The sequence below is a fragment of the Anomaloglossus baeobatrachus genome, chromosome 4 (genome assembly GCF_048569485.1).
Source record: "Anomaloglossus baeobatrachus isolate aAnoBae1 chromosome 4, aAnoBae1.hap1, whole genome shotgun sequence".
Taxonomy (NCBI): domain Eukaryota; kingdom Metazoa; phylum Chordata; class Amphibia; order Anura; family Aromobatidae; genus Anomaloglossus; species Anomaloglossus baeobatrachus.
Window position 1 is genome coordinate 242168402 of NC_134356.1, and position 20211 is coordinate 242188612.

General features: G+C 49.6%; 1 protein-coding gene across 1 annotated transcript in view; it reads left to right on the forward strand.

Annotated features, from left to right (window-relative positions):
• Window positions 1-20211, forward strand: part of OTOGL (otogelin like) — a 315223-nt gene that overhangs the window by 100773 nt on the left and 194239 nt on the right. Inside the window, exon 20 of the mRNA XM_075344757.1 lies at window positions 6185-6350. Within this exon, the coding sequence (XP_075200872.1) occupies window positions 6185-6350 (166 nt within the window). The remainder of the gene's footprint in view (window positions 1-6184; window positions 6351-20211) is intronic.

The window sequence follows — 20211 nt, forward strand, 5'->3', positions numbered from 1 at the left end:
AGGGTATGCATACAACAATCATTAACAGTACATAACAGACTGGTATAGGAGGAGAGAGGACCCTGCCCGCGAGGGCTCACAGTCTATAGGGAATGGGTGATGGTACAATAGGTAAGGACAGAGCTGGTTGTGCAGTGGTGTACTGGACTGAGGGTTATTGTAGGTTGTAGGCTTGTTGGAAGAGATGGGTCTTGAGGTTCCTCTTGAAGCTTTCCACGGTAGGGAAGAGTCTGATATGCTGTGGTAGAGCGTTCCAGAGTATAGGGGAGGCACGGGAGAAATCTTGTACGGGAAGAGGAGATAAGAGAGGAGTAGAGAAGGAGATCTTGTGAAGATCTGAGGTTGCGTGCGGGTAGGTACCGGGAGACTAGGTCACAGATGTAAGGAGGAGACAGGTTGTGGATGGCTTTGTATGTCATGGTTAATGTTTTGAACTGGAGTCGTTGGGCGATGGGAAGCCGGTGAAGGGATTGGCAGAGTGCCGAGGCTGGGGAATAGCGAGGGGAGAGGTGGATTAAGCGGGCCGCAGAGTTTAGGATAGATTGGATGGGTGCAAGAGTGTTGGAAGGGAGGCCAGAGAGCAGGAGGTTGCAGTAGTCGAGGCGGGAGATGATGAGGGCATGCACTAATGTTTTTGCTGAATCTTGGTTAAGGAAAGCACGGATCTGGGAGATATTTTTGAGTTGTAGTCTGCATGAGGTGAAGAGGGCTTGGATGTGTGGCTTGAAGGATAGAGCAGAGTGGAGGGTTACTCCAAGGCAACGAGCTTGCGAGACTGGGGAGAGTGAGCAACCATCAAGTTTGATGGAAAGGCTTCTTGGAGGGGATGAGTCAGGAGGAGGAAAGACAATGAATTCTGTTTTGGCCATGTTAAGCTTTAGGAATCGCACAGAGAAGAAGGATGAAATAGCAGACAGACATTGTGGAATTTTGTTTAGTAGAGAGGTAATGTCAGGTCCAGAGAGGTAGATCTGTGTGTCATTGGCATAGAGATGATACTGAAAGCTGTGGGACTCTATGAGCTGTCCCAGGCCGAAGGTGTAGATTGAGAACAGCAGGGGTCCAAGAACTGAGCCTTGGGGGACACTGACAGATAGGGGCCGAGATGAGGAAGTGGTATGAAAATGGGGGACGCTGAAAGTTTGGTCGGTTAGGTATGAGGAGATCCAAGATAGGGCCAAGTCTGTGATGCACAGAGATGAGAGAATCTGTAGTAGGAGGGAATGGTCTACTGTGTCGAAGGCAGAGGACAGGTCCAGGAGGAGGAGGATAGAGTAGTGTCGCTTGGCTTTGGCGGTTAGTAGATCATTGGTGACTTTGGTTAGGGCAGTTTCAGTAGAGTGATGAGGTCAGAAGCCATATTGTAGCCGGTCAAAGAGGGAGCAGGAGGAGAGGTATGAGGACAATTCAAGATGGACATGCTGTTCCAGTAGTTTTGAGGCATAGGGGAGAAGGGATATGGGGCGATAGTTTGACACATAGGATGGGTCAAGGGAGGGCTTTTTGAGGATGGGTGTAATGGAGGCATGTTTAAAGCATGAGGGGAATACACCACTTGTTAGTGATAGGTTGAAGAGATGGGTTAGGGCTGGGATGAGGACTGCGGTGATGTTGGGGATGAGGTGGGATGAGAGCGGGTCAAGTGCACAGGTGGTTAGATGTGATCTTGAGAGTAGAGTGGAAAGATTGTTTTCTGTCATGGTGGAGAAGCTGGATTTGGAGGACGAGGGCTGAGTAACGATGATGAGGGGCTGTGGTGATTGTGGGCCAAAGCTTGCTCTGATGTTGTCAATCTTCTGCTTGAAGAAAGAGGCAAAGTCTTCAGCTGAGAGGAGAGGGAGGTGGTGCTGGAGGATGGAGGAGAGAATTGAAAGTGTTGAATAGCTGTTTAGGGTTGTGAGAGAGAGAGGATATGAGGGATGAGAAGTAGGTTTGTTTTGCAGCAGTGAGTGTGGACTTGAAGGTGGTGAGGGACTCTTTATATGCAGTGCTCAGTAGAATGAGACTTCTTCCATCTGCGCTCAGCAATTCTGGAAGCCCGTCTCAGTTGTTTAGTCTGACTCGTGTGCCAGGGTTGCCTGTTGATTGTGCGGGTTTTGGTGTGTGTGAGGGGGGCAGCTGATTTGAGAGCTGCAGAGACTGTAGTGTTGTATAAAGTTGCAGCAGCATCTGCGTCGTGTAAAAAAGCAATGTCTGTGTGAGGAAGAAGGGACTGTGAAAGTGCGTGTAAATCAAGGTGTTTGATATTTCTGCGAGGGTGTGAAAGTTTGTGGAGGGGGGGTTGCGTACTTGGAGAAGAGAGGGAAGAGAATGTGAGTAGGTTGTGGTCAGACAGGGAAAGAGGTGAGTTAGAGAGGTTAGATAGGGAACAGAGGTGAGTGAAGATGAGGTCCAGCGTGTGGCCATCTTTGTGAGTAGCTGCAGAAGACCATTGGGTGAGGCCGAAGGAGGAAGAAAGTGTTAGACGTTTGGAGACAGATGAGTGGGAAGTGTCCATGGGGATATTGAAATCACCCATGATGATGGTGGGTATGTCGGTGGAAAGGAAGTGTAGTAGCCAGGTGGTGAAATGATCAAAAAAGGCAGTGGCTGGCCCTGGAGGGTGGTAAATGACAGCCAGTTGAAGGTTGGATGGGGCGTAGATGCGTACGGAGTGCACCTCAAAAGAGGGAAGAGTAACAAAGGGTGGTAGTGGAATTGGTGTAAAGAAGCATTGGTTGGACAGGAGCAAACCAACTCCTCCACCATGCTTGTTAGTGGGGCGGGGGGTGTGAGAGAGTTGGAGACCACCATAAGAAAGTGCAGCAGGAGAGGGTGTGTCAGAGGGGGTGAGCCAGGTTTCTGTGGTGGCGAGGAAGGAGAGTTTATTAGTGATGAAAAGATCATGGATGTAGGATAGTTTGTTGCAGACAGAGCGAGCGTTCCATAAGGCTCCTGTTAGTGAGACTGGGGGAGCGAGGGCTGGGTGGATGGGTATGAGGTTAGAGAGGTTGCGGAAATTTGTGATGGGTTGTGGATGAGGGTTTGAAGTGACAATAGGGATGTGGTGAGGAGGACCAGGATTTGGAGCGATATACCCAGCAGTGAGGAGAAGCAGTGAGAGTATTAGTAGGTGGGAGCAGGAGAGGCCATAGAATGGTCGTATGTGTCTGGAGACACAGGGTGAAATGTGGACGAAAATATGTGAGGGGAAGGTGAGATGGGTGGGGAGGATGGAGGGAGAGATGAATAGTTCATTACATTATACATTATTCATTATATTATAATTCATCCCTCAGTCCTCCATACAGTATAATGCACACCATAGTTCTCCATATAATATTATGCACCCTCCACAGTACTCTATATATAATGCACCCCCGATGGTCCTCCATATAATATAAGGCACCTTCAAATATAATTCACAGCCCATAGTCCTCCATATAGTATAATACACCTCATTATATAATGCAGAGCCCAAAGTACTCCATACAGTATAATCCACAGACCATAGTCTTTCATATGGTATAATTGACCCTTTATATAGTATAATTCACAGTCAATAGTCCTCCATAAAGTATAATGAACATCCCATAGTCATCCATGTAGTATCATGGACACCACTGATTTAAAAAAATGAATACTCAATTCTCCTTGGTCTCCCACAGCTCCGGTCTTGGCAGGGATCGTTCTGTAGCTGTGTCTTCACTGCTCTGCACAACAGGTGCAATGAAGCAACATTATCAGGCCCTCTGCACTGATCTGTCAGATTTTAGACACAGCGTGAGAATGATGGAGGATTGCTTTTAACTGTATTGCCATCATTAATACCAATACAGTTGAAATTGTGATTCCGGGCAAGGGGGAGGCGTGGTCTGGACTCGGTGCTGACATCATAGTGGCCGCATGGTCTGCCACCTTTAGTGGTATGCCACTGCCTAATAGACAGATGCCACTGGCAGACTGATGGGCTTTTAGGCCTTACACATTAGATGACTGTTGGTCGAATGTTTGGTTGCTCACTGACTCATCCGCTTCTTCAATAAAAAGGAATGCTCAGCTTAGCTGGATGCTCCTCTGTTTTCTTGCTTTGACAAAGCAGCTTGCAGACCCTTGTAGCAGTGGCTTATCTTCCAGATAGACAAAAGGCGCTCCCACTGAAATTCAACGATCCGTATCCTTTCTCCCCAGGCATGAACTGTCAGGGGAGACTCATACACATTAGACTGTCAGCTGATCCCACAATAATATGTATGAGGGCTATTAGTCAAGCCCCCGGCTGATGTAGAAAACCTATCAGCAATCACTGAATTATGAGGCATTTAAAGTATAACCCAGAGCTCAATCGCAGCTGTATTCCTGCTTTTATTTAAAGGGGTACTATTTTGCACTATCCCTGCATTCATTCACAATAAATCTGAGATGCCAGTGCAGTTCTATTATCTTTATAACACTTGTAATTCAGTATGACAATAGCTGCTCCTCACCCCTCCCGTCTTGGATGTTACACCACACACCAGTATGAAGCTCTGCACTGTATCAGTCAGACTCCTGATGCACCTATGCAGAGAACAGTAGGTGTGGCCATGCCTCCTCCTCTCATACTGCAGAAGCATCAGGAGTCTCACCAATACTCACACATGATCTTACAAAATGATACTCTTAAAAAATGTTCCTGATCTGTATCTGACCGTGCAGGAGCATGGTCTAAACATACCACCACCTCGAGCTAGGGAAGGTCGCAAAGGTGAATTTACAGGCATAACAGCATGGGATCGCAAATAATTCTTTCTATGAGGTAAAACATGCTTAAAAACAGGCAGGGAAATATTTTACGTCACAAAAAGAATCAGATGTGATCTGATGCTCTCTAGTCTGTACACTCTTTTGCATCCTCCCCGGCCCAGGAGCTGTGGTATGATCAGACCATGTCCCTGTATGGTCAGACATGGCCATTACACACTACATAGCAGGGGTACATTAATAAGATTATCTCAGCACAAGAACATTTTTTTAACACATCCAATTGTGGAGCTTATTTTTATTTCAAGATCAATTAATTAAAATGTACTTTGTTTGTGGTACAACCAGGGTTGCCAACTGGACTATTTTTTTCTGGAAAGCTTATCAAAAAATCATGGACACACAATGTTTCATGTCTACAGCCCATAATTCTAATAAGAAGACATCGATTGTAAACTGTAAAATGTTGATAATTATGGACTGTCCTAGAACTGGCAACCCTTTAAGACATTTTATGATTTGCATATATGTCAATGCGTGTTAAGGGGTCACAACAAACTACCTCTTATTGTTGATACCATTGGCTTGGTGGGCCTACAGTTAAATTTTTCTTGACCAACATCCCATAGTTTAGAAGATCTAAGATCATGCATAACCAATACTAAATCTCCAAACAGTGAAATAAATGAATTATATAATTATATTTCTTTCTGCTGTCATTTGATTTGCATTGAAGTGCAGACATTCTGGAGAACATTTAGGGGTACTTTGCACACCACAACATCGCAAGCCAATTGCTGCGATGTCAAGTGCGATAGTCCCCGCCCCCGTCGCAGCTGCGATATCTTGTGATAGCTGCCGTAGGGAAAAGTATCACTACGGCAGCTTCACATGCACTTACCTGCCATGTGACGTCGCTCTGGCCGGCGAACAGCGTCCTTCCTAAGGGGGCGGGTCATGCGACGTCACAGCGACGTCACACGGCAGGCAGCCAATAGAAGCAGAGGGGCAGAGATGAGCGGGACGTAAACATCCCGCCCACCTTCTTCCTTCCTCATTGCAGCCGGGACGCAGGTAAGGAGATGTTCCTCGCTCCTGCGGCTTCACACACAGCGATGTGTGCTGCCGCAGGAACGAGGAACAACATCGTAACATCGGTCCTTCCGAAATTATGGAAATGACCGACGCTACACCGATGATACGATTTCGACGCTTTTGCGCTCGTTAATCGTATCAAAAAGGATTTACACACTACGATGTCGACAGCGACGCCGGATGTGCGTCACTTTTGATTTGACCCCACCGACATCACACCTGCGATGTCGTAGTGTGAAAAGTACCCCTTAGATCACTTTTAACTCACTCCTGCTCTCCAAAACCTTTTGGCTGGCCCCCAAAAGAGGCTTGATTATGGAAATGCTATTATAACAATTTGTATAATTATCCCAACTCTTCTCTGTAGGAGTAATATGCCGGTATGGAATGATGTACCATCAGTGCTCTTCTTCGTGTGGACGAACTTGCTCTTCTCTTTTTCTTGGAGAACTGTGCACTGATGAATGTATTGAAGGATGTAACTGTCCTGATGGAAAGTACTTTGATGAGTCTCTTAGCTTTTGTGTTCCAATGTAAGTAATTGATTTTGCATAAACTCGTAGTGAATGTCAGACTTTGTATGGGCTTTGTTTTATATTTTCTTTTACTTGGAGCTTAAAATCCTGTGTCCCTTCATTTATCCATAAGTCAAATAATAAGTTTCCAGCCACCAGTAGGGAAAGTTTACTGCTTATAGATTATTATTTGTAAGTTTGTGTTTGCAAAAAATGAGTTTTTCTTCTATGTGATGTTTTTTTTCTCACGTATTTGCATGACGCATCTATAAGGGATAAGCAGGTTATCCTGTAAAACACACCCCCCGTACCATATCTACCTAAATGAAGACGAGAACCACGACTTTATTGCAGGAATGGCCACAGTTTTATTTTACCGTATATATGTATACCAAACTTGTGGCCCAACATGCCACTCAATTGTTAAACTTAACCTTATACATATATATATACCCGTATAACCAGAAACACCGATAGATCCGTCCGAGAGGCAAACCATCATTCCTAACCCCCCGGCCGTAACCTCCAAACCGGCCCAGAGGACCACCTCGGCCGTGACCACCCGGCCCGAGGTGAGGGGTAACAACGTTCCATCGTTAATTACCCCTACCCAGAACCTGCGGGACCTCCGCCCACAAGTTCCCATCCACTCCGAAGCCACTCCCCTTGAGCGACTTCGTACCAACAAGCCGACTGTCGGTACTCCCAACCTCTCAGACGGACCTATCACCCCGCTGTGACAACAATAAATTAGCAACTCAACCTTGTATTCTCCTTTATTCCTCTTTTTTTTTTTTTTTTTTTTTTTAAAGTTCTTTTTTTTTTTTTTTTTTTTTTTGAAAAACCATCACCTTTTCACCTTTTTATTTTTTTATTTTTTTTTTTTTTTTATCTTTTTTTTTTTTTTTTTTTTTGAACATATACATATAATTATATATCAGGGCGGGCGGGTGGGACACAAAGATCAATCGACGAAAGGGGAGGTAAACAGCACACCCCCCTCTCTTATACCTCTCCCAACACCCCACCCCTTCCTTGCTCCCCCCCAATCCCCTTACAGCTCCCTACTACCAATCCTGTACTCCCACACATCCCCCATCCCATGCAAACCTATTAACCCTTTCCTAACCTTGCACCCTCCCGATCGTCATGGGGTCCATTCACCCCTATGGGGCTCACTGCCCTTCTTGACGCATCTATAAGGGATAAGCAGGTTATCCTGTAAAACACACCCCCCGTACCATATCTACCTAAATGAAGACGAGAACCACGACTTTATTGCAGGAATGGCCACAGTTTTATTTTACCGTATATATGTATACCAAACTTGTGGCCCAACATGCCACTCAATTGTTAAACTTAACCTTATACATATATATATACCCGTATAACCAGAAACACCGATAGATCCGTCCGAGAGGCAAACCATCATTCCTAACCCCCCGGCCGTAACCTCCAAACCGGCCCAGAGGACCACCTCGGCCGTGACCACCCGGCCCGAGGTGAGGGGTAACAACGTTCCATCGTTAATTACCCCTACCCAGAACCTGCGGGACCTCCGCCCACAAGTTCCCATCCACTCCGAAGCCACTCCCCTTGAGCGACTTCGTACCAACAAGCCGACTGTCGGTACTCCCAACCTCTCAGACGGACCTATCACCCCGCCACAGGCCGGCCAAGTGACACCCTTACTTGGCCCGGGCCCCCCACACCCCCAGTGCTTGCTCTAGGCCATCCCTCAAACCCAACATCCATAAATCCAGACCCACATCAGTCAGGTGAACCCCATCTCTCCTTAGATACTGCTCCGTGGACTCCTCCAATTCTCTATGCCGCACCACCAACCCACCATTTCTCGCCACAAACCTGCCAATAGCCCGGTTCAGCTTGCTCCGAGCCCTATTAATACGGTCCACCGACCTCCCAAAACGCCACTGCGTCCGAGCTATAATGTCCGACCAAACGATAACTATGCCCGGGAACGCCCTCCACAAATGTAACAGGTCCAGCTTTATATCCCTTTTCAATTCCCTCGCCGACCTTACTCCCAAATCGTTCCCTCCCACATGCAAAATTAACACATCAGGGACACGATCCATACGGCTATAATAAGCCACCTCTGGGCGCACTCTACCCCAGGTCATGCCCCGAATTCCGAGCCACTTTACTCGGGCTTCCGACACCGACACTCCGAGCTGCCGACCGTCACGCCGCACATCCGCCCGCAACGCTCCCCAATACACACAGGAGTGCCCGAGGATCCACACAAGGCATGGACCTATAAAATACAAAGACCACGAATAAAAACAGCAACAGCACAAGAAATTGCCCACAAACCGGCATCTAACACCAACCTTGAATCCCCCACCCCTGACCATCACCTGACCAAGTGAGGCCTAATGTACAAACGGAACCTGGAAGACTCCCACCTCCCAATCCGCCGGATACAATCCTCACTCAAGCCCCACCTGGCGGCCTCCGTTGCCGCCCCAATCCGGAAGGAGTGAGACCCGTACTCACGTGGCTCCTCCCCCACCCTTGCTAGAGCCATCTTCAGCACCGCATTGAATTGATACCGCGACAAAGCCAATCCGTCCGTATGTCTAAGAAAAACACCAGGGTAACCGCCGCGCACCTTTAAAAACTCTGACACATGTAACACTGGGCACAACTGGTGCCCCGGTAAAGCGTACAACACTACTAAGCGCCCCCGGCCCCTCTGATCCGTCTTAGAAAAACGAAGCCGACATTCCACTCTATCCTCCCCCAGCATCACATCACCCAACAGCAAACCACCCATCGCTTGCTTAGTCGGGCTGACCAATTCGCCAATACGAAAGGCCCCAAAAAACGCCAGTACAAAAGCTACCGAGAACAACACCCGCTCATAAGGAGACGAACACAACTCCCCTAAACACCCCACCAAACGCACCAACAATGGCAATGACACCGGCCGCCTACAGTCACGCGACTGAGCCCCTTTTCGAAAACCCTTCATCGCCTGTCGCACCAGAAAATCCTTAGTCGCGTCCCGAACCCCTTGCATCTGGAACAAAAAGGCCAACGCCGCCAACTTGCAACCAATCACCGAAACAGACCTGCCTTCCGAAAAATCCCCACTTATTAACATCAGTACCCCCAACACTCGACCCTGGTAACCCGACTCCATGAACTCCCTACTTTCCAACTTTGCCCATTCCTGCCACACCGCCTGATATCGGCACCAAGTAGCCTCAGACACCGATCTCCGAATTCCCTCAAAAGCTACACCGATGCCAGGTCCCACAGCCAGTTCGGGCAAGGTTCCTCCTCCGCGTCCGCTTCCGGCACCAGCTTCCTGAACCTGCAAAACTGAAACCGTGATAGCGCATCAGCCACCTCGTTGCGAATCCCAGGCACATGCCGAGCCACCACGCAAATGTTTAACTCCAAACAACGCAACACTAGATGCCTTAAATACCCCACAACCGGCGGGGATTTTGCCGACAGTGCGTTGATGGAATGCACCACCGCCATGTTGTCACAATGCATGCAAACCCTTCTTCCAGCAAAAACAGGGCCCCACAACTCCACCGCCACAATAATGGGAAACAATTCCAACAGCGCCAAATTCCTCACCAAACCTGCTTCCACCCACCGCCGCGGCCACTTTCCCACGCACCAGCGCGTTTGAAAAATTGCTCCAAAACCTGTCGCCCCAGCCGCATCCGTGTACAATTCCAGCTGGCTATTGGACACCGCCTCGCTCATCCAAAGGGTCCGACCGTTGTACCGGTCCAAGAACTCCTCCCACACCAACAAATCCCCTTTCATCATTTTTGTCACTCTGACAAAGTGATTTGGAGCTTTTACCCCTGCGGTTGCGCTCGCCAGTCTCCTATTAAATATCCGCCCCATCGGCATAATGCGACAAGCGAAATTCAATTTTCCGAGCACTGACTGCAACTCGCGCAACCGCACCTTCTTGGCCTGAGACAAAAACCGCACCGACGCCTTCAAATCCAACAGCTTTCCCTCCGGCAACCGGCATTCCATTGCCAGTGTATCTAAGAAACATAATACCGTCACCGGCCCTTCTGTTTTGTCTTTTGCCAACGGAATACCCAGGCTCCGCGCGATCCGCTCTAACGTAAACAACAACAAGGAGCAAACCGAAGAGCCCGCCGGACCCACGCAAAAGAAGTCATCCAAATAGTGAATCACCGAATGGACTCCTGCCACCTCCTTGACTACCCATTCCACAAACGTACTGAATGCCTCAAAATAAGCACACGAAATGGAACAGCCCATCGGCAGGCAACGATCCACATAGTATTCACCATCCCACATACACCCTAAGAGATGAAAGCTCTCTGGATGCACCGGGAGTAAACGAAAAGCTGCTTCCACATCCGCCTTTGCCATCAGGGCCCCCCGCCCCGCTACCCTTACCAGCTCCAAGGCCCTATCGAACGATACATAACATACCGCCGACAATTCCGGTGATATCCCATCATTCACCGACAATCCCGCCGGATAAGATAAATGATGAATGAGCCGAAATTTGTTCGGCTCCTTCTTAGGTACCACCCCAAGGGGGGAAATCCGTAAATTAGAGAATGGCGGGTCCTGGAATGGGCCCGCCATCCTCCCCAACTCCACCTCCTTCTGCAGCTTTTCCTTCACCACCGCCGGATGTTCTTTTGCGGACCGCAAGTTTCCCGGGCGAAACACCGGCGCCTCAGATTCAAACGGAATCCGAAAGCCCTCTGTAAAACCACGTTCCAACAACTCCGCCGCCCGCACATCCGGGTATCTACTTAAATAGGGAAGCATCGCCTCTACCCTCACTGGCGTCCTCCCTTTTTCCAGACCCCTCCCCCGCCTTTCCTTTGCCTTTCTTGAAGCACCTGGCCAGAGGGTGGGACCCTCCACATCCGGAACACTCGTGTCTGAACCGACAAGAGGCCCCGAACTTACACTGTCCCTCGTTATACTGCCAACAAGCTCCCTTTTTCTGTCCAGCCGAGGACCCGCCACTCGCACCCAGGCTCCCGGCACCCCCTCGAAAGGGCTGAGCCGGCGCCGTCATTAACCGCATCCACAAAGAAATATCCTTGTGGCCCCACTGGACTCCCGGCCGCAGAGCCTTCCGCTGCCGGAACTGCTCATCATATCTCAACCACCCCAAACCGCCGTATACTCTATACGCTTCCCCTATCGCGTCCATATATCCAAATAGGGCGGAACAATGCTCCGGCTCCTTTTCCCCGATCACACTGGCTAAGATAGCAAAGGCCTGCAACCAATTGGTAAACGTCCTCGGGATCAACCTATATCGCCGTTTTTCCTCATCCTCCTTCTCCTTTTTTGTATCACTAGGTTTCACCTTATCCAAATTAAACTTTTCCAAGGGAAGCAGGGAAAAAATTTCCACATACTCCCCCTTCCAAATCTTTTCCCTCACCTCCTTTTTCAAATGAACCCCTAACTGCCCTTCAAAGCACACATAAATTTCACTCCGTGCCCTATCATCCAAACTCATCCTCCTTTTCTTTTTCCTTTTCCGCCTCCTTACTCGCACCCACGGAAGCCGCCCCACCAGCCTCCTGTCCCGTACCTGCCGCCGAGGTCGTGTCCCCCGCAGCAACATCGCGCACCGGCGCTTCTGTCCGCACCACCTCCGTGGGGCCCACCCACGCCCCCACCGGAGCCCCAGGCCCAGTCCGACTAACCCGTTCCGCAGACAACCCCTGCAACACCCCCAAAAGCTGCCCCCAAAACTCCGGACCCGGTAAACCAGACTGCCCGACCGCACTCGCCCCCAGCGCAACGCGTCCCGCGACGGAACCCCCGCCCCCGCCCGCGCTACCCACAGCATGTAACATTTCTGTTGTCTGCTCACCAGGCTGCCGTTGAGCCGACGCCGGAACAGCCGTGCCACGATCTTCCAGCTGCCGCTCCGTCCGACCTGCCGCTGCTCCTTCTTCCTCGCTGGAGTCTGATGCGCTGCCGAAATCCTCAGGGGGGACCAGCGAGGGGACAGCCCGCACCTGGCGGCCGTCGACCCCCACGGTCACCGCACCCCGCTCGTCTGGGCGACTCCTGCTTGACCTCTTCCTTTTCTCCCGCCGTGGCGCCCTGCCGCCGTCTCTTCCCGCTGTAATCGTGATATCCTGCTGCGCCGCCCCTTCTCCTGTCGTCCTCAGTGGGCTCCCTCCCTGCCGACTGCCGGAAGGCCGTGCCGAGCTTGCTCCTCGCCGGGACCCACCCCCAGCACGCTCCTCGCCGGGGGGGACCGTGACTACCGATCTCCTCTGTGCCTGCGGGCCACCGTACCCCTCCTCCGATCTCCTGACCTCACCGCTCACATCCGCTCCCATCCCCCGTCCTGTTGCTCTCCCCTGCGGCCTGCAGGGAGTCTCCTCCGGCAATCCGGCACGCCGAGCGCCACCCCCAGCCGGCACATCACTGGGGGCTGCCGTCATCCATGCTCCGGTCTGGTGCTGCGCAGGCCGCGGACCGGAAGTGGGCCTCGCAGAGGCTCCGCCCACCCCCGACCCACGGGATCTCCGTCGCGGATTCCTCCCGGTGGCCGACTGCTCCCCTAGGTTAGTTGGAGGGCTCCGCCGCTGCTCCGGAGGGTCCCCGCAGGGGCTCCTTGATCTGATTCTCCCCCTCCAGCTGGGGGAGTAGCGCTCCGGCGGTCGCGCCCGCCGAGCACGTAGCCACGGCCCGGGCCCTGGAACAGCAGGCGGCGCCGCTCCAGCCCCACAGACCGCTGCCAGCTGCTGCCTCAGGGCATCCACTCCCATGACCTCGGATGCCCCCCGCACCATCTCCAGGAGTTCAGCAAGGGCAGCCATGGCAGGAAGCAGCAGCAGCACTACGTCCTGGGACACAAAGATCAATCGACGAAAGGGGAGGTAAACAGCACACCCCCCTCTCTTATACCTCTCCCAACACCCCACCCCTTCCTTGCTCCCCCCCAATCCCCTTACAGCTCCCTACTACCAATCCTGTACTCCCACACATCCCCCATCCCATGCAAACCTATTAACCCTTTCCTAACCTTGCACCCTCCCGATCGTCATGGGGTCCATTCACCCCTATGGGGCTCACTGCCCTTCTTTCTGTGTGTCCGGTGTGTCTTCTGTTTGCCATCTGTTTTCGTTTCACAAAATCATTTACTTGAATGGGTTCTGTCCATAGAAAGGACCAGAATAGGACATGTCTCTGTTTTGGGCTGAAAAATAATGGACATGTGAATAGCCCTATAGCATATAATTTGTATGTGTGCTGTCCATGGAATAATCAACAACCAGGTTGTGAGTGTATGTGTGTATATCAGATGCAGTTCAGGGTGGTTCTGATTCTGTGACAGTTATATGTCCTGCTTTGATTATGAAAGTTCTTTAAAGTGGGATTTGGGTTATAAATGGGGTTGTATTGGTGAGATTATTAACATTGTTTGTATTGCTTAGATAATTTAATACCAGTATAGTAAAATGGTCTATACCCATCAAAGCTGGGCTTTAAGTAGTGATGGATAGGGAGCGCTAAAAGCAATCTTAAACTCATTAGAACATCCTTGAGTAATAAATGACAGGTGATATATAGGGGACCAGACTTGGACTGGCCCCGAGGGGAACAGGGGAATTCTCCGGTGGGCCACTTTGCAGTACACCTGCCACATGAGTAGTGCTTGGCAGAAAATACTTGATGCATGATATGTAGATAAAGCCAGGATCTCATTTATTTAACAATCTACCCATTATATTACTTTATTAGAAGAATAGGCTTAAATGAAATGGAAAGGTAGCAATCCACATAGTATCCCCTAACCGTGGCCAATAATATTTATATGTAGCTAAAAACTGGGCAGCCAGAAACTATTTTACTGTTTGGTCCTTGGTACCCCAGTCCGACACTGTGGGAGATCCATTATAGAAATTTTATCTCAAAAGATTTATAAAACGTATGTAAGACAACAAGAGAAAAAGATCAGTAGATGTTCTGATTACACAAAATAAGAGCTCATTCACATGACCGTTCCGTTTTTGCAGTCCGCAAAACACGGTCTGTTTTTTCATGGATGCATCCATGTGGCATCTGCGTGACCTCCATTCCATTCCGTATACGGGCCGTGTGTCATTTGTGTGCCTTCCTTTTTTTTTGCGGACCACAAAAAAAACGAAAGCAGCTAGATAGATAAATAGATAGATAGCTAGATATAGATAAATAGAGGGATAGATAGATGGATAGATAGATGAATAGATAAAAAGATAGATAGAGGGATGAATGAAAGAATGAATGAATGATTGAATGGAGGGATAGATAGAGGGATAGATAGATAATAGATGAGAAAGACATATAATGTCCCACTCCCAAGCATTTTGTAATCTTGCACCCTTTAGTGCCTTTCATGTGGCACTAAAGGGTGCTTAGCCTTGTATTTAAAAATAAATAATTAAAAAAAACGATGTGGGGTCCCCCTATTTTTTGTAGCCAGCTCGGGTAAAGCAGACGGCTGCAGCCTGCAGACCACAGCTGGCAGCTTCACCTTGGCTGGTAATCCATAACAGAGTGCACTCCACACTGTTATTTTAAATTAAATAAATAATTTAAAACAAAAAACGTAGGGTCCCCCTTAAATTGGATCACCAGCCAAGGTAAAGCGGACAGCTGTGGTCTGGTATTCTCAGACTAGGGAGGTCCGCGGTTCTTGGACCCTCCCCAGCCTAAGAATAGCAGGCCGCATCCACCCCAGAAGTGGCGCATCCACTAGATGTGCCAATCCTGGTGCTTATTTTTCCCCAGCTCATCCCGATGCCCTGGTGCTGTGGCAAACGGGGTAATATATGGGGCTGATACCAGATGTGTAATGTCACCTGGCATCAAGCCCTGGGGTTACTGATGTCACGGCGTCTATCAGATACCTCACATCAGTAACCCAGTTAGTAATTAAAAAAAATAGACAACAAACAAATTTTTATTTAAAAAAAAACCCTCCCCAACACATTCCCTCTTTCACCAATTTATTGAAAAGAAAAAACAAATCTGGGTCCGGTGTAATCCAATAAGGGGGTCCCACGACAATCCATACTCACTGTCCCAGTCAATGAAGAACAGAAGGTTCAATGTTCAATGACTGGGAGAGCAGTGCACTGACCTGGGCTAACATCATGAGGTCAGCCCAGGTCACTGCAGCGCATGACCAGCACTGACTTCAGAAGGTTAGCGAGGTACATTACCTGCTGGTACATTACCTGATGGAAGGCGCTGCACTCCTGACGTCAGTGCTGGTCACTGACTTCTATGCCCACCGCGTTCTCAGATCACCTCTTGTGAGCAGCCTGTGACGTCACTGCTAGTCACAGCCTTGGGCTGGCCACGAGAGGGGATGTGAGAATGCGGCTGTCAGTGACGAGCGCTGATGTCAGGAGGGCAGTACTTCATCACCGCAGGTAATGAACTTTACTAACCTCCTGATGGCAACGTTCATCATCCCCACAGCTGCTCGCACTGCAGTGCCGCATATGCTGACATTGCAGTGCTGCCATAAGCTGACATTGCAGTGCGGGCATATGCTGACACTGCAGTGCGAGCAGCTGTGGGGCTGGTGCGGGAGTGGGACACAGACTGCACGGGCACCTGACGGAGGTCACACGGAAGAGCTTCCGTGCGGCTTCCGGGGATTTTGCGAGTCCATTGACTTGTATTGAGTCATGGTCCGTTATTACAGAACAGAATAGGACATGTTCCATAATAACGGAACGGACATAAGGTATCCAATGTGTTTTTTTATAGGATTGGATGCACACGGAAGTGCTTCCGTGTGCCATCCAATCGTACATAAAAGACATTGAAAAGATGGTCCTGTCCGTGGGTCCGCAAAAAAACAGGAACTAACCAGGACAGACAGAACGGTCATGTGAATGAGGCCTGAATGCAATAATAAAAAAAAAATCAGTAGCAGCAATTCTTCATCCTAGAGCAGATCATAGATTTGAAGCAAAAAGCTCCTAAAAATGATCTCCAAAACAAACAGAATTTGACATAGGTTGTAATCCCAACTCAACATTTATAGCAGAACTTATTTGAGTATTGTCATCTCACAATATTCACTACTCACAAACAGTTAGGGATATTTGGCTTGTGAAATTTCAGGATGATCCTAAAATGCACTCTAACCTTTTCAGGTGACCTTAATGTGACCTTCTCTAAACTTTTGAATGCACATGTCAAACTATTCAATGTTTCAGGACTTTTTGCACAACTTGCTGTTCTCTAACAAAGAGCTTAATGGCAAAATTCACAACAGTTATTTGATCCTTAAATCGCACAATAAATTTCAGGGTTCAATTAGAATTGGTATATAAGCAGTCCTCCTCATCATGCTGTTCACATTTTGACACCATGAGACCAAGACCACACCTAGCAATTGATCACCAGTATCTTGCCATTGTGAGGCTTCAAGCATGGCAATCTCAGACGCAAGTGACCACTGAGCTTAGAGTGTCAAAGAGTATCATCAGCAGGTTGTAACAGAGATACAGAGAGACCGAAAAGAGTCACAGAAAGGAATAGAAATGGATGTCCTTCACCAGCATCCCACACTGATGACTGCTTCATTGTGAACAATGAATGACTGGTTAACAATGAGTTGAGAATATAATATGCTAAACTAACACAAAATATTCTCAGAATATCAAAATTTATTACAATCATAAAAGTGTAAAAAACATACTCAATTGTCACACTGACTACTAAGTGCCTATCCCACGATAGTCATATCTGTATATATTAAAGAACGTCCCTAAATGCATAGATAATCAAGAAGTCCACATAACAATGTATATCCACGTTCCTACCCCTTATCCCTGGATACCAGGAACTATTTGGGGGGAACAAGGGACCATAGGACTTATAGGGACTATAAAATCATCACATACAAATGGCGGCTACTACAAGAAACCTTGTGCAATATACAGATGACAAAAATATCCTACAAGCAATACTTAGCTTAGAACAATAATCAAGTCCTTTATATCCAGATATCTTTGCTAAAGTATTCAAAGCCAGGACCGAAAAGAGGTGGTTAAGACCGCTGTTAAGATGAATTGTGCGGTCGATCCTCTCTGTAGTGTCGCCGCCATGAAGTATGGATGATTTGCCTCGGAGCGTTTCCCCGTAACAAGACGGTTCATCTGGAGGCCTGAATACAATATAGATGATGCTAGACTTTCAGACATATCAGACTTTCAGATAAATCCAGCATGCGGTACAGAAATACTGCAACGATATTACATGCTGCAGAGAGCGGAGGCACCCTCAGTTGCAGTATTTCTGTACCACATGCTGGATTTATCCGGTGGAGATTGCACTATGGGACTGCATGTCTGAAAGTCTAACATCATCTATATCATATTCAGGCCTCCTGATGAACCGTCTTGTTACTGGGAAATGCGTCAAATAATCCATATCCTTTGTCGGCCCACTGCCTTGTTTATCATTCACATGTGAATAAATTGATTTCCTCTTGATTTATTTTACAAAATTCATTCATATTTCAAAATTCTGTTTTGACGTTTTTCCCAATTATAATAGAATTTCAATGGGCAGAACAGGAAATTTTATTGGATAGGACAAGGTTAATATATATGTCGCGGGCGGAGGAGGGGACGCCGCGCTCTCCCTACTGCTCGGGTCCGGCTGCTGCTGCGGCTGCTGCGGCCTGCCGCTGCTGCTCGGTGGCTCGAGCGATGGGCCGGATCCCGGGGACTCGAGTGGCACTCCTCACCCGTGAGTGAAAGGGGGTTGTTGGGTGTGGGAATTGTTTATTGTCCGTGACGCCACCCACGGTTGTGGTGATTTGTTGACACCACCGCTGCTCTGTATGGGGATCCCGGGAGGGATGGTATGGAGCAGCCCATTGTTGTGTTGCCCCTCCGTGGGTAGGGGTTGGTGATCCCGGGGCCCAGTGATGAGGTGAGAGATGCAGGGCTTGGTGGGCGCAGGGACACGGGGGCAGCGCTGTGCCTTGCGGCACTGTGGTACTCACTCAGCCTGAGACGATGACACAGTTCTCGGTAAAACACACGGCTGGAAAGACGGTTCCCACGGATGGCTGCACTTGCTTTCCCCAGTCGGTGACGGTGACGGTCCCTCTGTCCTGTACCTATGTTGATAATGGTTGTGATGGGTTCCCACCGGTAACCCGCTCCCCGGCTTGGATATGGGCCGGAGGAGCCCTACTTTGCCCGCAGGCGCTGGCCCTGAGAAACTGGTGCCCTGGCGGTGGCGGTGTCTCTCTGTAACGGTTGGACTGTTGCCTTCAATCGGGACTTGGTTGTTTGGAGACAGACGTCCCCTTCACTGACGGATTTGGCAAATTCACGGCGACTCCAAGCCTTGCCGGGATCCGAAAGGCCCCTGCCCTGGTGCTGACTGTTCTTCGTATACTGCTCCAGACCGCCGGGTCACTACCCGTCCGCGGTCCTTCCAGCAACCTCCGAGCAGTCCCCCTGCAGACTGTCACCGCCGTCTGCTGACCTTACTGTCACTGTCCGGGCACACAGCCGGACTAACTTCAGGCTTTACTACTGTCACTTCAGCTTCTCTCTTTAGCTTCACTACTCCTTCCTTCCACTTCACTTCACTTTCCTCACTTAAGCTCTGCCTGAGCTCAACTTCACTGTTTACTCCTTCACCTCCCTAACTGAACTGCCTGGTTCCTCCCGCCTCCAGGGCTGTGAACTCCTCGGTGGGCGAAGCCAACCGCCTGGCCCACCCCCTGGTGTGAACATCAGCCCCTGGAGGAAGGCAACAAGGATTTTGGTAGCCTTGGTGTTCCTAACTGGGGTGTAGGGTGTGGTGGTGTGATGACCTGTGACCCCTGGCTTGCCCAGGGCGTCACATTCCCCCTTAGCAAAATGCAGACCGTCCGCGGGCTGCCCGTCCAACACCGGTTTTATTTTCTGAAAAAGGTAAAAAGGTAAAACGGTAACATTATATAAATTATAACATCATCCCACAACGGGAGGCACATTTCTTAAACGTTACAAAACGGTTTACGGTTACGGTCTCCGCTCTCTCCCACCCAAGCAACCTGGCCCTGATGCTGCCCCTAAAACCCAGGCAGCCCTTGACCCAAGTCCAGCACAAATTACCTGAGCGGGATCTGTCCTTCCCCTCCAGAGGGTAGCCACCGGTTCCTGTGGTGGCTGGGCCCCAGCCTGCTCTGCTGAGGGCCCTCCCTCCAACCTGCCTCTCCGGAGGCGGCAATGCGGAAACGGTAACGGTAAAACAACTTATTTACAAGCCACTAACGTCTGTGGTTGCCCTGCAAGTTCACGGGCTTGTCCATGGAAAGTCCTCCATGCCAACTTTTTAAACGGTCCCCACAGGGACAACGGTGCCGGCAACGGCCGGTTTTCTCAATAATGGTAGATCAGGTTACTCCATCAGTTGATTACTTTCATTTGCATATTTTTTCAAACTTTTCAAACAAAAACTCAGTGGTGGTCCCAACGGGGACGGCTGCAGCGGGCATCCGCTGCCCTTACTCCGGGTCCTCAACATCACCTGAGGGAGGGGGCGCGGCGCTCACTCGGGACTCCTGGCTGCCCCTTGGTTTAGCGTCCAGCGCGAACCACCCCCTTTCCCCACAGTGCCGGGTGTACTGCACAATGTCGCCCGGCATTAGGTTACGGCCGGGATGCTCTTCAGGCAGGTGGGCATTCACATCCCGCCGGGCTACAAACACTTCGGCCTCCAGGCCCGGTTCATATATAAACCCATAGCCCCGGCGGACATCAAGCCGCCTCACCTGCCCTTCGTACAGCGGGCCCCGGACCCGGAACGTTGCTTGACGGAGGCTCTCCTTCTCTCTAATTGC